Raw genomic sequence first — 13434 nt, 5'->3', positions numbered from 1 at the left:
AGAGCTCCCTTTTGAGAACCCTGGGTTCTTCCTGCCAGCACAGGTTCTGAAAACGTCTCTTTTCTTAAGCCACTGTACCACCCTGAGAAGGATAACAAGAAGCAAGTGTTTCTGACTCAAACACACTCTTGCTTGCAAAGCAAAATGGGTTTTAGGCTTCCTGATTTAAAGTTGTATCATGACCCACTTGTTCTGAAGTAGGTCAGTCTGTGGTATGTTGAAATAAATGAGAAAAAGGCCAGCCCAAGGGTAGTTTGAGTTAAGGGAAAGATATAGAAAGCCACTTCCTATTTCTGTTATGCTAGTAATGGGTACAGTGAATTTTTACTAAGGGGAGTTTTTGCGTGCTGTCCTTTCTCATAATTATCAGGTCTGTCAGATGCAGAAGGACTGTGCTCTGATATTTCCTTTTTTCTGCTTTGAATTGAGTGGGTTTAGGTAATTTTTTTCAAGGTTTTCTTCTGGCGTAGATAACCTGCTTCCTCTTGCCCAAACAAACGCCGCTATACACATATACTTCTCTGTGCATTGTTAGAGCTCCTTCTCACTTCTGCTCTGTTATTTCCAATGCTAATCATGACACCACAGCCATTAAAAATATTAAAACTATATTACTTGTATAAGGAACATGATCTTCTGGGAGTCTGCTGTTTGCTAGGTAAGAGCTATTCTGGGAGAAAGAGCTGACTGTGTTATAGAACAAGAAAAGTGCTCCCTTTCACAGAGGTTGCTTTTCATTCTCGCATGGCTATTTTCATCATTTTAAAGTTACCTCAAATTAAAAGAAAAAAATACTATTTGCCTAGAAAGTCTGTCACCTACAAGTTTCTGTTCACATGGATGAATGCATGTGTTGTTTACCTACAGTGAGATAAAAACAAATACCAGAAAGGAACAGTAGTTCTCTTCTTTGCTCTTTTCTTTCATCTTCCATTTCTGATAAACTGCTTATGTATCCCATGCAGTCAGACAAATTCCATACATTCTTATTTGTTTCAGTCAAGTTTCACTTAGCTGAAAAATTTTGTCTTTGCTTTCCACTTTTTAGAGGAAAGACTTTCCTCTTAAATCTTGCCACACTGATGGGCAGACCTGACAACAAAAAACCTCAATTAAAAAAAAAAAAAACAAACCCTAAAAAAAGGGGAAAAAAAAAAAGGTACAGTATATTTATCTTTTTTCCATGGTCCAGACTGTAGGGGGCTGAAGATACTTCGTTAAAGCGAAGCTGACGGTATCAGGTAGTTACGCAAGTATTCTGTGGTCAGCTTGTCTGAGCTGCAAAATGAAAGTGAGTGAGTTATCTGGATGCATCTAGAGAGGAAAATAGATAAGCACTTCTATATGTACCTAACAAGCAATTGAGACAAACCACTTTGAGTTGGGAGGAAGCAGATAGCTCCTAACAAATAACAGGATTTCTAGTAACGCTGCAATAGAATTGAAAAATATAAATAGTGAAAGCCACTTTGTATTAAAAAAACACAGCTTCATTAAAGTGAAGTTGCTTTCATCTCATCATTTTTTTTAATAAAAAAGTTGAAATAATTCATTTGGGCTTCTATATTTCATTTTTATTATGCCAATAATTCATTAAGAATTTCACATAAATCATCATGTTTCCTACATATCTATATGCCTTCACTAAGTGTGTTAGTTCTATTGTATTCTGTGTTTCTTGTTTTCCAAGTTTCTTTACCATCATTTTGAAGTACTTCATATGGATGTGCAATATGTATGTATATCACCCATTCATTGTAATTAGCATTAAAACAGTACTAGCCACTTTCAAATTCATAAAACATTTTTGCCTACTCCTGTACCAATTTGGAATATGCTAGAGAGTGAGCAACTCTGAGATTTGCAGTATCTCAGATATCTTTGAGATTTGGCTTGTCTCTGCAAGACATTTTGACCATTTATTTCTAGTCATTACAATATGAAACATTCAGATGACCATTGGAACACATAAACATATTTTTAAACCAGCTCTAGTAAACGCACATTTGAAAGAAGAAATCAAGTAATAAAGTATATAGCTAAGATATAATTAATTTTCAGATCTGCATGACAAACTTTTAAATGAACATTTTGATTTGTACTCCTTAAGTACAGCTATATAACAAAGCTTTTTCATATGTGAGAGACCGACACATTTGAGAGAACAGTTGAAGTCACCACACTGACCACTCTACAGCTCTCATTTATCTGCCACATTAAATCTGTCATTCTCAAATTGCTGTTTACCTACTTTGTAAGTTTGTGGCATTCTCACTAGCTTTGTGCCTGATGAGTGATGCTGCAAGCATATTAAACTACTAGTTTAATCTTGAGACTGTAATTAACAGATTCATTGAAAATTGGACCACTTTCTTGAACCCATCTCCACTGACACAACTCTAATTAGATGGCTTGACTGGTCCTATCTGCTTCTTACAGGTTTGTAATGTTTCTCTGCCCCTGGTACCTAATGATGTTATCTGCTGTCACCTCAGTATTTGTTATATGAATTTTTGGTACAGAGTTTATCCTCTTGCAAGCCATATTCCTTTAAGAAAAATCTATGTTTTGATTAAATTTTATCATCTGGAAGATATATGCGGAGTCTAATGCAATTTTGTTGTACTAGACCAATTTCGTTGTATTAGACCATCCCACATATAAGATTTTTGTATAGACATAAATGTTTTTCCTTGGCTTATGGGCACATGCAGAGAAGAGAAGATAGGTATATTTGTGATGCAAATTGTAACTGAAGTTTGGCTCAGAAATAAGAAATACTCTGGGTTCTGTTTCATACACTTTAATACATGTCTTCACTAATCATTGTGCCCCCAGTTTCACTATCTCAATGTTTCTTGTTTCCTAATTCACTTTATCCTGTAGCTATTTAGATATTAAATTGACCCTACCATTCAGGCTTCCCCACCAGGGAGCCCAAGTGCTGGGCTACGCTGTTCCTGTTTCCAGAAGCTGATTTGTCTCTCCCTTATTCTTACCATGAGCATGTCTTACCAAGTGAGAAATTCTTCACAGGCTGAGAAACACCAAAAAAACAGAAAAGCATATCTGCTATCTTAATAAAACTATCTATGAGTGTCTTCTCATTCACTATGGCGCAGGAAACAGTTAATGTTGGCCCCTGAGCAAGTTAAATCAGCTCTGAGCAAGCTAAACCTTCTCTGAAGCCTGTGGTACGTTACATCCATCTCCAGCAGAAAGAAGTGAAAAAGGAAAAAAAAATATAAACTGAATAGAAAGAACATACACATCTTCAGATTCAGCTAGAACAGCAATTTTTTTCAATGAAAAAGTGGCACAAGATTAGAATTTCTGATAACAGAAAGCAGTGTCCACTGCAAGAAACCAGGCATTAACCTTCCCTTTAAATTTCATTACACCTGCTACTCAAAAACACATACAACTAGCTTTGATTCTTCCTCTTTTGTTTTCCATGGCTTTCTCTGTAATTTTGAGGGCTAGAAAAAAGAATCACTGTGAAGCTTAGATTTTTAGGTAAATCAAGATAGTTGAGGAGATGGAGTATTGTGAAAACCTAGTACACTGGGATGAATTGGGTCCGAAGGTCATACAACAGATTTAACAAAGAGATTAGGGTGCAAACCCTGTTTTCCTCACTCTTGTATGTGCAACTGTATGGTCATGACAGTAGGTAAAACCCCTCTATTATAGGACATGCATTGTAAGTGTAACCAGCAAAATTCTGTATATGGGACACTACATAGAGCTTATCTGTTTTTTTTCAGGGGATCTCAACCCAGACTATCAGTTGTCTCCTAGATACAAGGCGGGGGAAAGTAGGGGAGGAGAAGAGTTTTCAATTTAAATTTATGAAGTAGCAAAATTTCAGGAACATAGACATGTAGACACAGACCCTTACAAATGAAACTATTTCTTCATTTCAGGGGTATAACTGAAGTAATATAAGCAAAACTATAGAAATTCTGTTTTAAATTTAATAATCATAATTAACATTATTTTAGTCTCTACTTTTCCTGTGACATATTTGCTTTTTAAGCATAGAGTATTCTAAATTTCATCTGATGTTTTTACATTAAATATGTATTTTGGATTGCATAATCTGATTAATGCTATAAATTCAAGGAAGCTAAACGTCTATTAAACAAGTGTTCAGGTTTTTAATTTTTTTATGATAGTAGCTACCTGACAACACACTATGCTTAATATATAATAGCAGCCACAGTACCATATCTCTTCTATATCATATCTACATGCTTTAATGCCTGCAGCTCTTGGTGACCTTTGAGTGAAAGCTATCTTTAATTGATAATGCAGAAGGAACAAACACAGCAATTTAAAAACGTTTAACAGAGTTAGGACTGCAACACTGGACAGTTAAGCCTGACACCTCCCAGAACACAGCTATCACAAGATCATAAGAACACAGATCATACTTTTCCATTTATGTACCATCATACCACTATAATTGCTTAGTAAACTTAGCATACACAATGCACTGGTTTTAGTTTGAAGACTAAAAACGTCCTTTATGATTCATATTTTGGCAAAGGATGTTGCCGGTAGCCTGGTATTTTGAGAAAGACTGCCAGGGTGTAACAGCTGAGCTCAGCATACAGAAGGCTTGTTACAATTGATCATCTGTATCATTTTGATGTTTATCCAGCTGGGTGTATGCCATTAAAATCAAGTGACAGTGTCATAAGCCTAAAGCCCTTCTTGGTGCATGAATTCCCCAATTCATTTCTCAACTCAATCACAGCTGAACAATGCACTTCAGTTCATCAGAAGTGCAGTTCAGTTACATGTGGGCTCATGGATATTGATAACTGAAAATAATTGACCAATTATCAACACCCCTATGACAGAGCTAAAAGTGTCATTGTCACTAAGCACACCCAGTAATGTCTGGTTTTCAGGTATACTTGAAAACATGAATACTGCAAGCGAAGAAGGGCCTTCATGCATTTTTCTGTTTGATTCGCACATGCTTTACAACCCCTTTTTGTGTGGGAGGTGGAAAAAACAAGAAATGAGGAACAAAAAATAGTCTTCAACTGGTAGGAGCTACCATCAAGTGAACAGTAATGCAACAAATAATTTGTTAGTACTTGCCCAGCAGATGAGAGGTGGCAGGTTTTATATTTTAACAACAATATTAAATCAGCAGAAGGTTTTCTATTCCTTAAAAAAAAAAAAAAAAAAAAATCACTTTCCATACAATGCTAAGTTATTTTTTTGCTTTGTGCTGGAGTGGGAGAAAAAATATTAAGAGATGAGTAAATCTAATTATGATTCCATATAAAAAAAGTTTTCTGTCAAAGATCCAAAGCTAATGAAGTGCTGCAATGTCCTGGCTGGGAATGCTGCAAGATTGCTTTAGGAAAAAAAATAAAAAAGGAATTAAAAAAGAGGAAAAATAAATGAACAACACAAAACAAACAAACAAAGAATTGAACAAATAGGATTTAATAATAATACTCCAGCAGGCACAGGAATGACCGATCTCAACACAGCAAGAACGGGTGGCTTTGGAGCTGGAGCATGAAGTTGTGCTGAGTCTTTGAAGGGAAAGCTCCCACATCCATTATTCAAATGATATCCAACCAGTAGTAAAATGCCTTGTTGGCATTTCGCAAGAAAAAAATAATTAATTTTTTTTTATTATATAAATAAACAGGGAAAAGTCCCCATATAACTATCTAATATTGCATCTCGAATTATTCAACAAAATTCCACATGCTGAATTAGGAGTTGAGGACCAAAGTTACAGAGGAAAAAGATACTTACCTACACAAATGCAGAACAACCCCACCAAAGTTACCAGGATTCAGGTGTTCCTGGAAATGGTCATGATTTTCAGAGCTGGCAGAACTTTCAATCAGCCACTGAAGGTTACTTACAAAAACATACAAAATCTGATTATTTTGGAGATACAGCACTTGCTTATAATACTTATTTGTATCCTCAGGAATGCATGGATGTACATGCTAGCTTTACATGAAATTTCCTACCAATAATATAACAACCTGATCAATCCATGTTAGTGAGCATAGTAACCAACTTTCCTTTTTTTTTTTAACTCCAATAAGGTTGGTTACAAAAGAATATTCAACAAGAATAAGAGGAACTAAAAAAAGTCCCATGAGTCATAGGTCTGTGGATAAAGCATCTGAGGTTTGGTGGCAACAAAGCCATGTCTGAAGAAGGACACAAGAGGAAGGACAAGCTACAGAAGCAATACAAAACTTCTAACAGGTGTGAATACCCTTGTATAATTGTTTCAGCTGGTGGCTCATAAGCAAAGCAATTCATTTCAAGGGGAAGTTACCTTTTTCAATTAAAAAATAAATATATCACAGAGAGAGAGAGACTGATTTTAATATTTATTGGTTTTAACTCCAATTTCCATTTTTTTTCACAAGCAGTTTTTTTAACAATAGTTCAAGAGGTATTATAATGCCAACTACAGTCAAAAGAAAACATTTTGGCATAAGACTGTGCCAAAGAAGTAACAAAATAAACAGAATAAATAACCCACTTAACACATGCTGAACAAAACAAAAATTACATGCAATAAACTCAAAATTCATACTCTGTACGACCACTTAAGGTGGTCCTTTCTGAATAGTACTCATATCATATTAGTAACATACACATATTAGTAAAAATAGAAACTTTAACAAAATGCTTAATTCAAGCAACACAGTGATGCAATATGAATCAACTCAAGAAGTTCAATGGTCCCAAAGAAGCCAGAGATAGTGGCAAGCACACAACAGTGTACAAGAAGACGATCTCAACTGAGATGTTGAACCAAGTAGTTCCTCAGCCATGCTTGTTTGGTTCCCTGCTAGAAACCGTATCACATTGACATCCTCTTGAGCTTATGGCTGTTAAAAGAGTGAGAGAACACACATAAATAATGACCTCAGCCACAGGTCAATTATAGATTTCTGTCTCCAAGGTATAGCACCTCCTGAGACAAGAGCTCAGACAGAAAAAGGGACATGTGACATAACTGCCTCCAAGAAGACTCTGAAAAAGAGTAGCTATGACTGACCAGAGATGGAAAGACAAATGTGTTCTGCATTGCCATCAGAAGTGGCATTCAGAAGATGTAAGAAACAGGCTTTCATGCATGCTCCGTTTTCATAGGTTGGTAGTATGTAGATTTTTAGATTCCTACCTCAGGAAAAGAAGATGCTTCTTCACCCAACCTTCTTTAGGATTTACACAAGCATTCAGCCCACTATAGGTGTGGAAACTGGAAAAAAAATAATGATAAAGAGATCAGTAAACCATTAGACACCCCTGCTAGTGAATACTGTGAAGATGCATTTGGTCAAAAACATGCATCATAGTTACTCTACATAATAAACAGTAACAACTGCTTTCCTAAATGACAAATATGGGATGTTCTACAACCCCTCCAACACTATATGAACAAAAAGAAACTCCTAATTAAATTTAAATGTAACAGCTGCTTCAGTAATTTTTTGGACTATAAAGTTGTGTTCAATTTATTGGAACTGTTGAGACAAAGAGCTTTTCTGGATGCCAGAAGTATTTTGTGAGACGGAGGAAAATAGTTCCTGTCAACTATTAAAAGGGCTAAAATCTTGTGGAAAAAAAACTAGGTCTCTGTGAATTAAGCAAATTTTTGTCATTTATGAATCTGTTAACAGGTTTTGGCAAGGGACCACTCTGTGTTGGCTAGAGTGACCCTCAGCTGGAGATGAAGCATGTCATTATTTGCACAGCTGATTCTTAAAAAGTCAGATTTGTTATTTACACTGTACGGCTGTCCTAGATGTTAATAGTCCTTATCAAATAGAGGTTTTTGGTTACAGGTATTAATTACAATTTATTCAGTTAATTTAACCTTTTGAAAAAGCAAGAAAAATCATGCTTATAATGTTGAAATTACTGTTCTGTCCAAACAGACGTCCTAAGACTAACACATGGCAGAAAAAAAAAAAAAAAAAAAACCAGAAGATCTAAAAAGTAACTTACATGATTGCATGGATATCACAGACTTCACTAGAGAGCTGTTCAGTATAACCCTTTAGGGCCCACCGAGGCAGACGCACCTTGGTGTAAGACAGGCAGCAATCCTGGTTGCTTTGTGCTGGAATGAAGCAAAATGACAAAGTAAATAAAACCCATTTGGACCATGCTGCCTAGAGCACTCACTGTTCAGCTCCCTGACTATCCAGCTCCCCATCAACAGAAGAGGAGGATTAGGCAGCATACTTGGCTGAAACAATTCCCTTCCACCTCACCCTTGTGTTGCTGCCAGCTGTGAGCATGCACACCCCAGCATGGCTGGCACGCTGTGAGGTAGCACCCAGAACCACTTCATGGGGCCAAATGCCCAAGCTCACTCACCTTCAGAGGTGCCACACAGGAGCAGCACCAGGAGCCCCAGCACGGAAACCAGGACCAAGCTCTTGCTGCTAAAGCCAGCCATTTCCACTCCACCCAGCAGTTGTGCTCTAGTGAGTGCTTGGCTGCTGCCTGCTTGTCCTGCCAGCCTTGCCGCACCTCCACCTGCTTATAAAGGGGTGGCAGAAGCTGCGGGAATTCACCTGCGGGCAGGTTCCTTTGTCATCAGTGGGTTTTCCCATGCCAAATTCCATCATGCCTGGTTCGGCCCCTTCCTGGTTCTATAACTGGAGATAACAGTGTGCTGGGGAGTATTTTTTTTTTTTTTTAAGTAGGTTAGAAGATTCAGCCAAAAAGAAAAGGAAATAAAAGCCTGTGAGGTAATGGTTCTGTGGGTGAAGCATGTGTATTTTTAGGGGTAGGAGTGTGGGTTGTGAAATGAGGGAAGTCAAATGTAGGTAACTCTCAATGTTACCTACAGAAACTGCGTATCTGCTGTGCTCTAGTTTATTAAACCGAAGTTGGGGTCAGAGGGAGGTGGGCCTAACCCGTCCAGATTCATTTCAGTATGGCATGCTCACAGGAGCTGGATAAGTATCTGCAATGATATAAAAGCCCTACATTAATATTTACTGGTTGGCCAACACAGTAACTTCAGACTTCTCAGATTACTGCTTTCTGAGCACTAGATTGTAGTATTTATGAAGACATGTGAGCAATATTGAGTACTCGTGGAAATGAGTTTCTTTATCCATATATTCGCTGCTATCACTTTTTGCCAGTTTCTTACACATTTGAATTATTTCATCTGAAAACAGAATTAGCTTAAAAGCAACTTGAAATGGGGTGTATATTTTCTGCTGAATCTGTACTGTCCAGAATGTATTAATGCTGCTTCATAAGAGATAGCTGTATCTTGTTACTTTCCCATGCCAACCTGTACCTGAGAATTGTGGCTCCTGAGCATTTAATTAAAACACACACAATCTTAAAACCTCCTCACATGGTTCATAAGAAACCCCCGAGGAGAGGCTCTGTCGTCACAGCATGTACACTGTTTGAGCTGCTACTGAAAGCTGGTACTTTCCAATGCCATTTAGCGACTTGTGTGAAATGAATGCGATGGCTACAGGCCATGTCCTGGTCAGCTGGTATACGCGAGAGGTCCTGCCAGCTCCAGGTGATTATAGAGTAAACTGAGCTTTAATTAGCTTCTCTTAAGTTAGAGCTCAGGGATACAGTCATTAGTTTGTAACTACATACCTTCGATTTTTCACAGATTACCAGTACCTCTCACGAAGGGTGCATTCCCATTATTTCTGCCTAGAAATGTAAAAAATCTGAACTCTGGAATAGAGTATTATTCAAAGACATTAATCTTTCAACATAATAGCCAGAATTTTAGGGAAGCTCATATGGCTGGGGTACATATGAGCAGCCTTGCAGCATGCATGGTGTCACGTATGCTGGGGATGCTTCTCCTCAGGGCCACTGCTACTGGCCAAGGAATATAGAATCATAGAATCATAGAATCGTAAGGGTTGGAAAGGACCTTAAGATCATCTAGTTCCAACCCCCCTGCCATGGGCAGGGACACCTTGCCCTAAACCACGTGGTCCAAGGCTCTGTCCAACCTGGCCTTGAACACCGCCAGGGATGGAGCATCCACAACCTCCCTGGGCAACCCATTCCAGTGCTTCACCACCCTCACTGTAAAGAACTTCTTCCTTATATCTAATCTAAACTTCCCCTGTTTAAGTTTGAACCCATTACTCCTTGTCCTACCACTACAGTCCCTAAGGAAGAGTCCCTCCCCAGCATCCTTATAGACCCCCTTCAGATACTGGAAGGCTGCTATGAGGTCTCCACGCAGCCTTCTCTTCTCCAGGATGAACAGCCCCAACTCTCTCAGCCTGTCTTCATACGGGAGGTGCTCCAGCCCTCTTATCATCCTCGTGGCCCTCCTCTGGACTCGCTCCAACAGCTCCATGTCCTTTTCATGTTGAGGACACCAGAACTGTACGCAGTACTCCAAGTGAGGTCTCACAAGAGCAGAGTAGAGGGGCAGGATCACCTCCTTTGACCTGCTGGTCATGCTTCTTTTGATGCAGCCCAGGATACGGTTGGCTTTCTGGGCTGCAAGCGCACACTGCCGGCTCAGGTTAAGCTTCTTGTCTACCAACACCCCCAAGTCCTTTTCTGCAGGGCTGCTCTGAATCTCTTCTCTGCCCAACCTGTAGCTGTGCCTGGGATTGCCCTGGCCCAGGTGTAGGACCTTACACTTGGCTTGGTTAAACTTCATAAGGTTGGCATCGGCCCACCTCACAAGCGTGTCAAGGTCCCTCTGGATGGCATCCCTTCCCTCCAGCGTATCAACCGAACCACACAGCTTGGTGTCAGCAAACTTGCTGAGGGCGCACTCAATCCCACTGTCCATGTCACCGACAAAGATGTTGAACAGGACCGGTCCCAACACCGATCCCTGAGGGACACCACTCGTTACAGGTTTCCAACTGGTCATCGAGCCATTTACCACAACTCTTTGCGTGCGGCCATCGAGCCAGTTTTTTATCCACCGAGTGGTCCATCTATCAAATTGATGTCTCTCCAATTTAGAGACAAGGATGTCATGCGGGACAGTGTCGAACGCTTTACACAAGTCCAGGTAGATGACGTCAACTGCTCTGCCCCTGTCCATCAGTTCCGTGGCTCCATCATAGAAGGCCACCAAATTGGTCAGGCAGGATTTCCCCTTAGTGAAGCCATGTTGGCCGTCACCAACCACCTCGTTGTTTTTCATGTGCCTTAGCATGCTTTCCAGGAGAAACTGTTCCAAGATTTTGCCAGGCACAGAGGTGAGACTGACTGGTCTGTAGTTCCCTGGGTCTTCCATCTTCCCCTTCTTGAAAATGGGGGTTATATTACCCTTCTTCCAGTCATCGGGAACTTCACCTGACTGCCAGGATTTTTCGAATATGATGGACAGATATGGGAAGAGGCAATAAAGACTCCATGCCCTGAAGTACACTGCTTTTTGTGACTGCTTTATGGATCATAGTGAAATATCATAAATATACATAAAAATCAATGCTCTCTATATGCAGCTATTTCTGAACTGTTTTAAGGATTATCTGACAGCATAGGCAATGCTACAAAATAGTTAACTAGAATGGCAATGCCCAAAATAATGGAAGTTTGGCTTGATAGCTTTTTCCTTTCCATAAAGATAGGACTAGTTAGACACGAATCACAACTCTTCCTAGATTGACAGGTAGCAAGAAGCATCAGGTTTGCAATAAGCAGTTTTCTACCTCTTCCCCATCAGCACCACTTTTTTTTTTTTTAAACTGGCTGTCCGGTAACAACCTGGGATTTTTTCATTACTTATTTTTAATCAGGAGTTCACACCATCCAGTCTCTATCAAGCAAGTGCCTTTAAGATTTGAAAATTAGGCATTGGGTTGTCAACCTGCGTTCCTCTACTTCCACTCTCCCATTTCTCTCTAGCGTCAATAATTGGAAAGTCTCCAGCTACTTTGAAAGAGAACTTCCTAAGATTGTCAAGACAGTAACCACATCTTCTTATCCATGGATTAGTATCAACAACATCAAAAGCACCAGGCAAACAATAATTTTTAAAATTGCTAAGAAAGTCTTCCGGAAAAAGATATCAGTTTGTCTCCTGTCTTGCTAATGTACTTGTTACTCCTTAAGTTCATGTCTCCCCTGTTAGCTTGGAGACTTGAGACATAACTGATTAGGATGATTACTATGCTTATTGATTAGGCAGCACACATTTTAAAAGAAGCTAATACCTTAATTGGCTAATAAAAACACCACTGTTACAAGGAATATTACTTCACAATTATAAAGTCATAGTGAGTTACAATTCTATTGCTTACTATTAGTATAAATATAGTGATTAAATCTATTGATTAAATTATTATAAAGAAAACTGAAAAATTACTAGTAAGTGCTACTAAATTGCAATTCTGCTGCCTCTCCTCATGCATTGAGTATTAAGGTACAAATCTATCCTTCCTTACAAGTTTATGCCTTCTTACTCTCCCCTCGCATACTGTTGTTCAGACATAGAGCTGGTGGAGATTCTGGTGGGTTATCCACAAGGGTTACCCCTGGCATCCTGGGAAGTTGGGTCCACAGGCTGGCTTGACCACTGCCTGGAGGCAGCTGCACTTCTCCTGTCAGAAGGTCCTCTCATTTCTTGGTCTCCTTAATTTTATACCTTATTCCCCATTTTTTGTTTTTCTAGAACCCACCGTTTCACTACCCCTGCATCATTTTTCCTCTGCCCAAACAACTCACACCTAATTCATTTTCCTCATTGATCCCAAATCTATTACACCCATTCCAAACTTTGGTGTTTCTTATGCCATTTCCTAGGCAAATACAGCTTAACATGTGATTACCAACACTGTTATCTAGTTGGAGGCAGCCTTGTATCTCAAGTCTCCCTTCTCACTGTACAGTTCTGCTTCTTCTCCATTCAGAAAACAGAATCTTCTCACTTGAGCTTTGACACCCCTACCTACTCCTAACTAAGCACAAGCAGTTTGGATACCAGAGCAAAGAGACCACCTATTTAATGCTCAGCCCATACTTCTGTCCTCAGGCAATTTTCACTACACCTCTGGTTCCCACCAGAGGCCAGACTGGTGTCTTGTGTCACAGCAGGACTCTTGCCCATGGTACGTCTTTTATCTCATGGTTTGATTTAGGAAATCAGGTTAAAATTTAGATTTAAAACAAAAGCCATGAGGAGGGCCTCAACTTCAGGAACGCTGTGTGTACAAAGTACCTTTAGTTTGTTTGCACAAAGTAGTTTTAAAAAAAAAAATCAAAAAAGGTTTTTGAAGTTGCCTGCTAGGTCCTGATATGACTCATAACCATATCTTATCAGTCTTTACAAGTCCATAATGCAAACAGAAGGCAAAAAAGTATAAAACCAGGTTAACACTTCTGTGTTCCAGGCAAGTGATTGTTCCCTGTGAATGAGGGGACGGTGACTGTTGTCCACCCTGACCC

At 39.3% G+C, this 13434-nt stretch overlaps 1 protein-coding gene across 1 annotated transcript; it reads right to left on the bottom strand.

Annotated features, from left to right (window-relative positions):
* Positions 1-6367: 6367 nt before the first annotated feature.
* Positions 6368-8513, bottom strand: CCL20 (C-C motif chemokine ligand 20). The gene is made up of 4 exons (XM_030495409.1): positions 8392-8513; positions 8017-8131; positions 7190-7267; positions 6368-6893 (listed from the first exon to the last, which is right to left on the bottom strand). Exons 1-4 carry the CDS (start codon positions 8471-8473, stop codon positions 6866-6868), a joined length of 303 nt encoding a protein of 100 aa, XP_030351269.1. The 5' UTR covers positions 8474-8513; the 3' UTR covers positions 6368-6865.
* Between the last annotated feature and the right edge of the window lie 4921 nt (positions 8514-13434).

The sequence above is a fragment of the Strigops habroptila genome, chromosome 8, assembly GCF_004027225.2.
Source record: "Strigops habroptila isolate Jane chromosome 8, bStrHab1.2.pri, whole genome shotgun sequence".
Lineage (NCBI taxonomy): Eukaryota > Metazoa > Chordata > Aves > Psittaciformes > Psittacidae > Strigops > Strigops habroptila.
The sequence above is the reverse complement of the archived record's forward strand: the minus strand, read 5'-3'. Positions and strand labels throughout refer to the sequence as shown.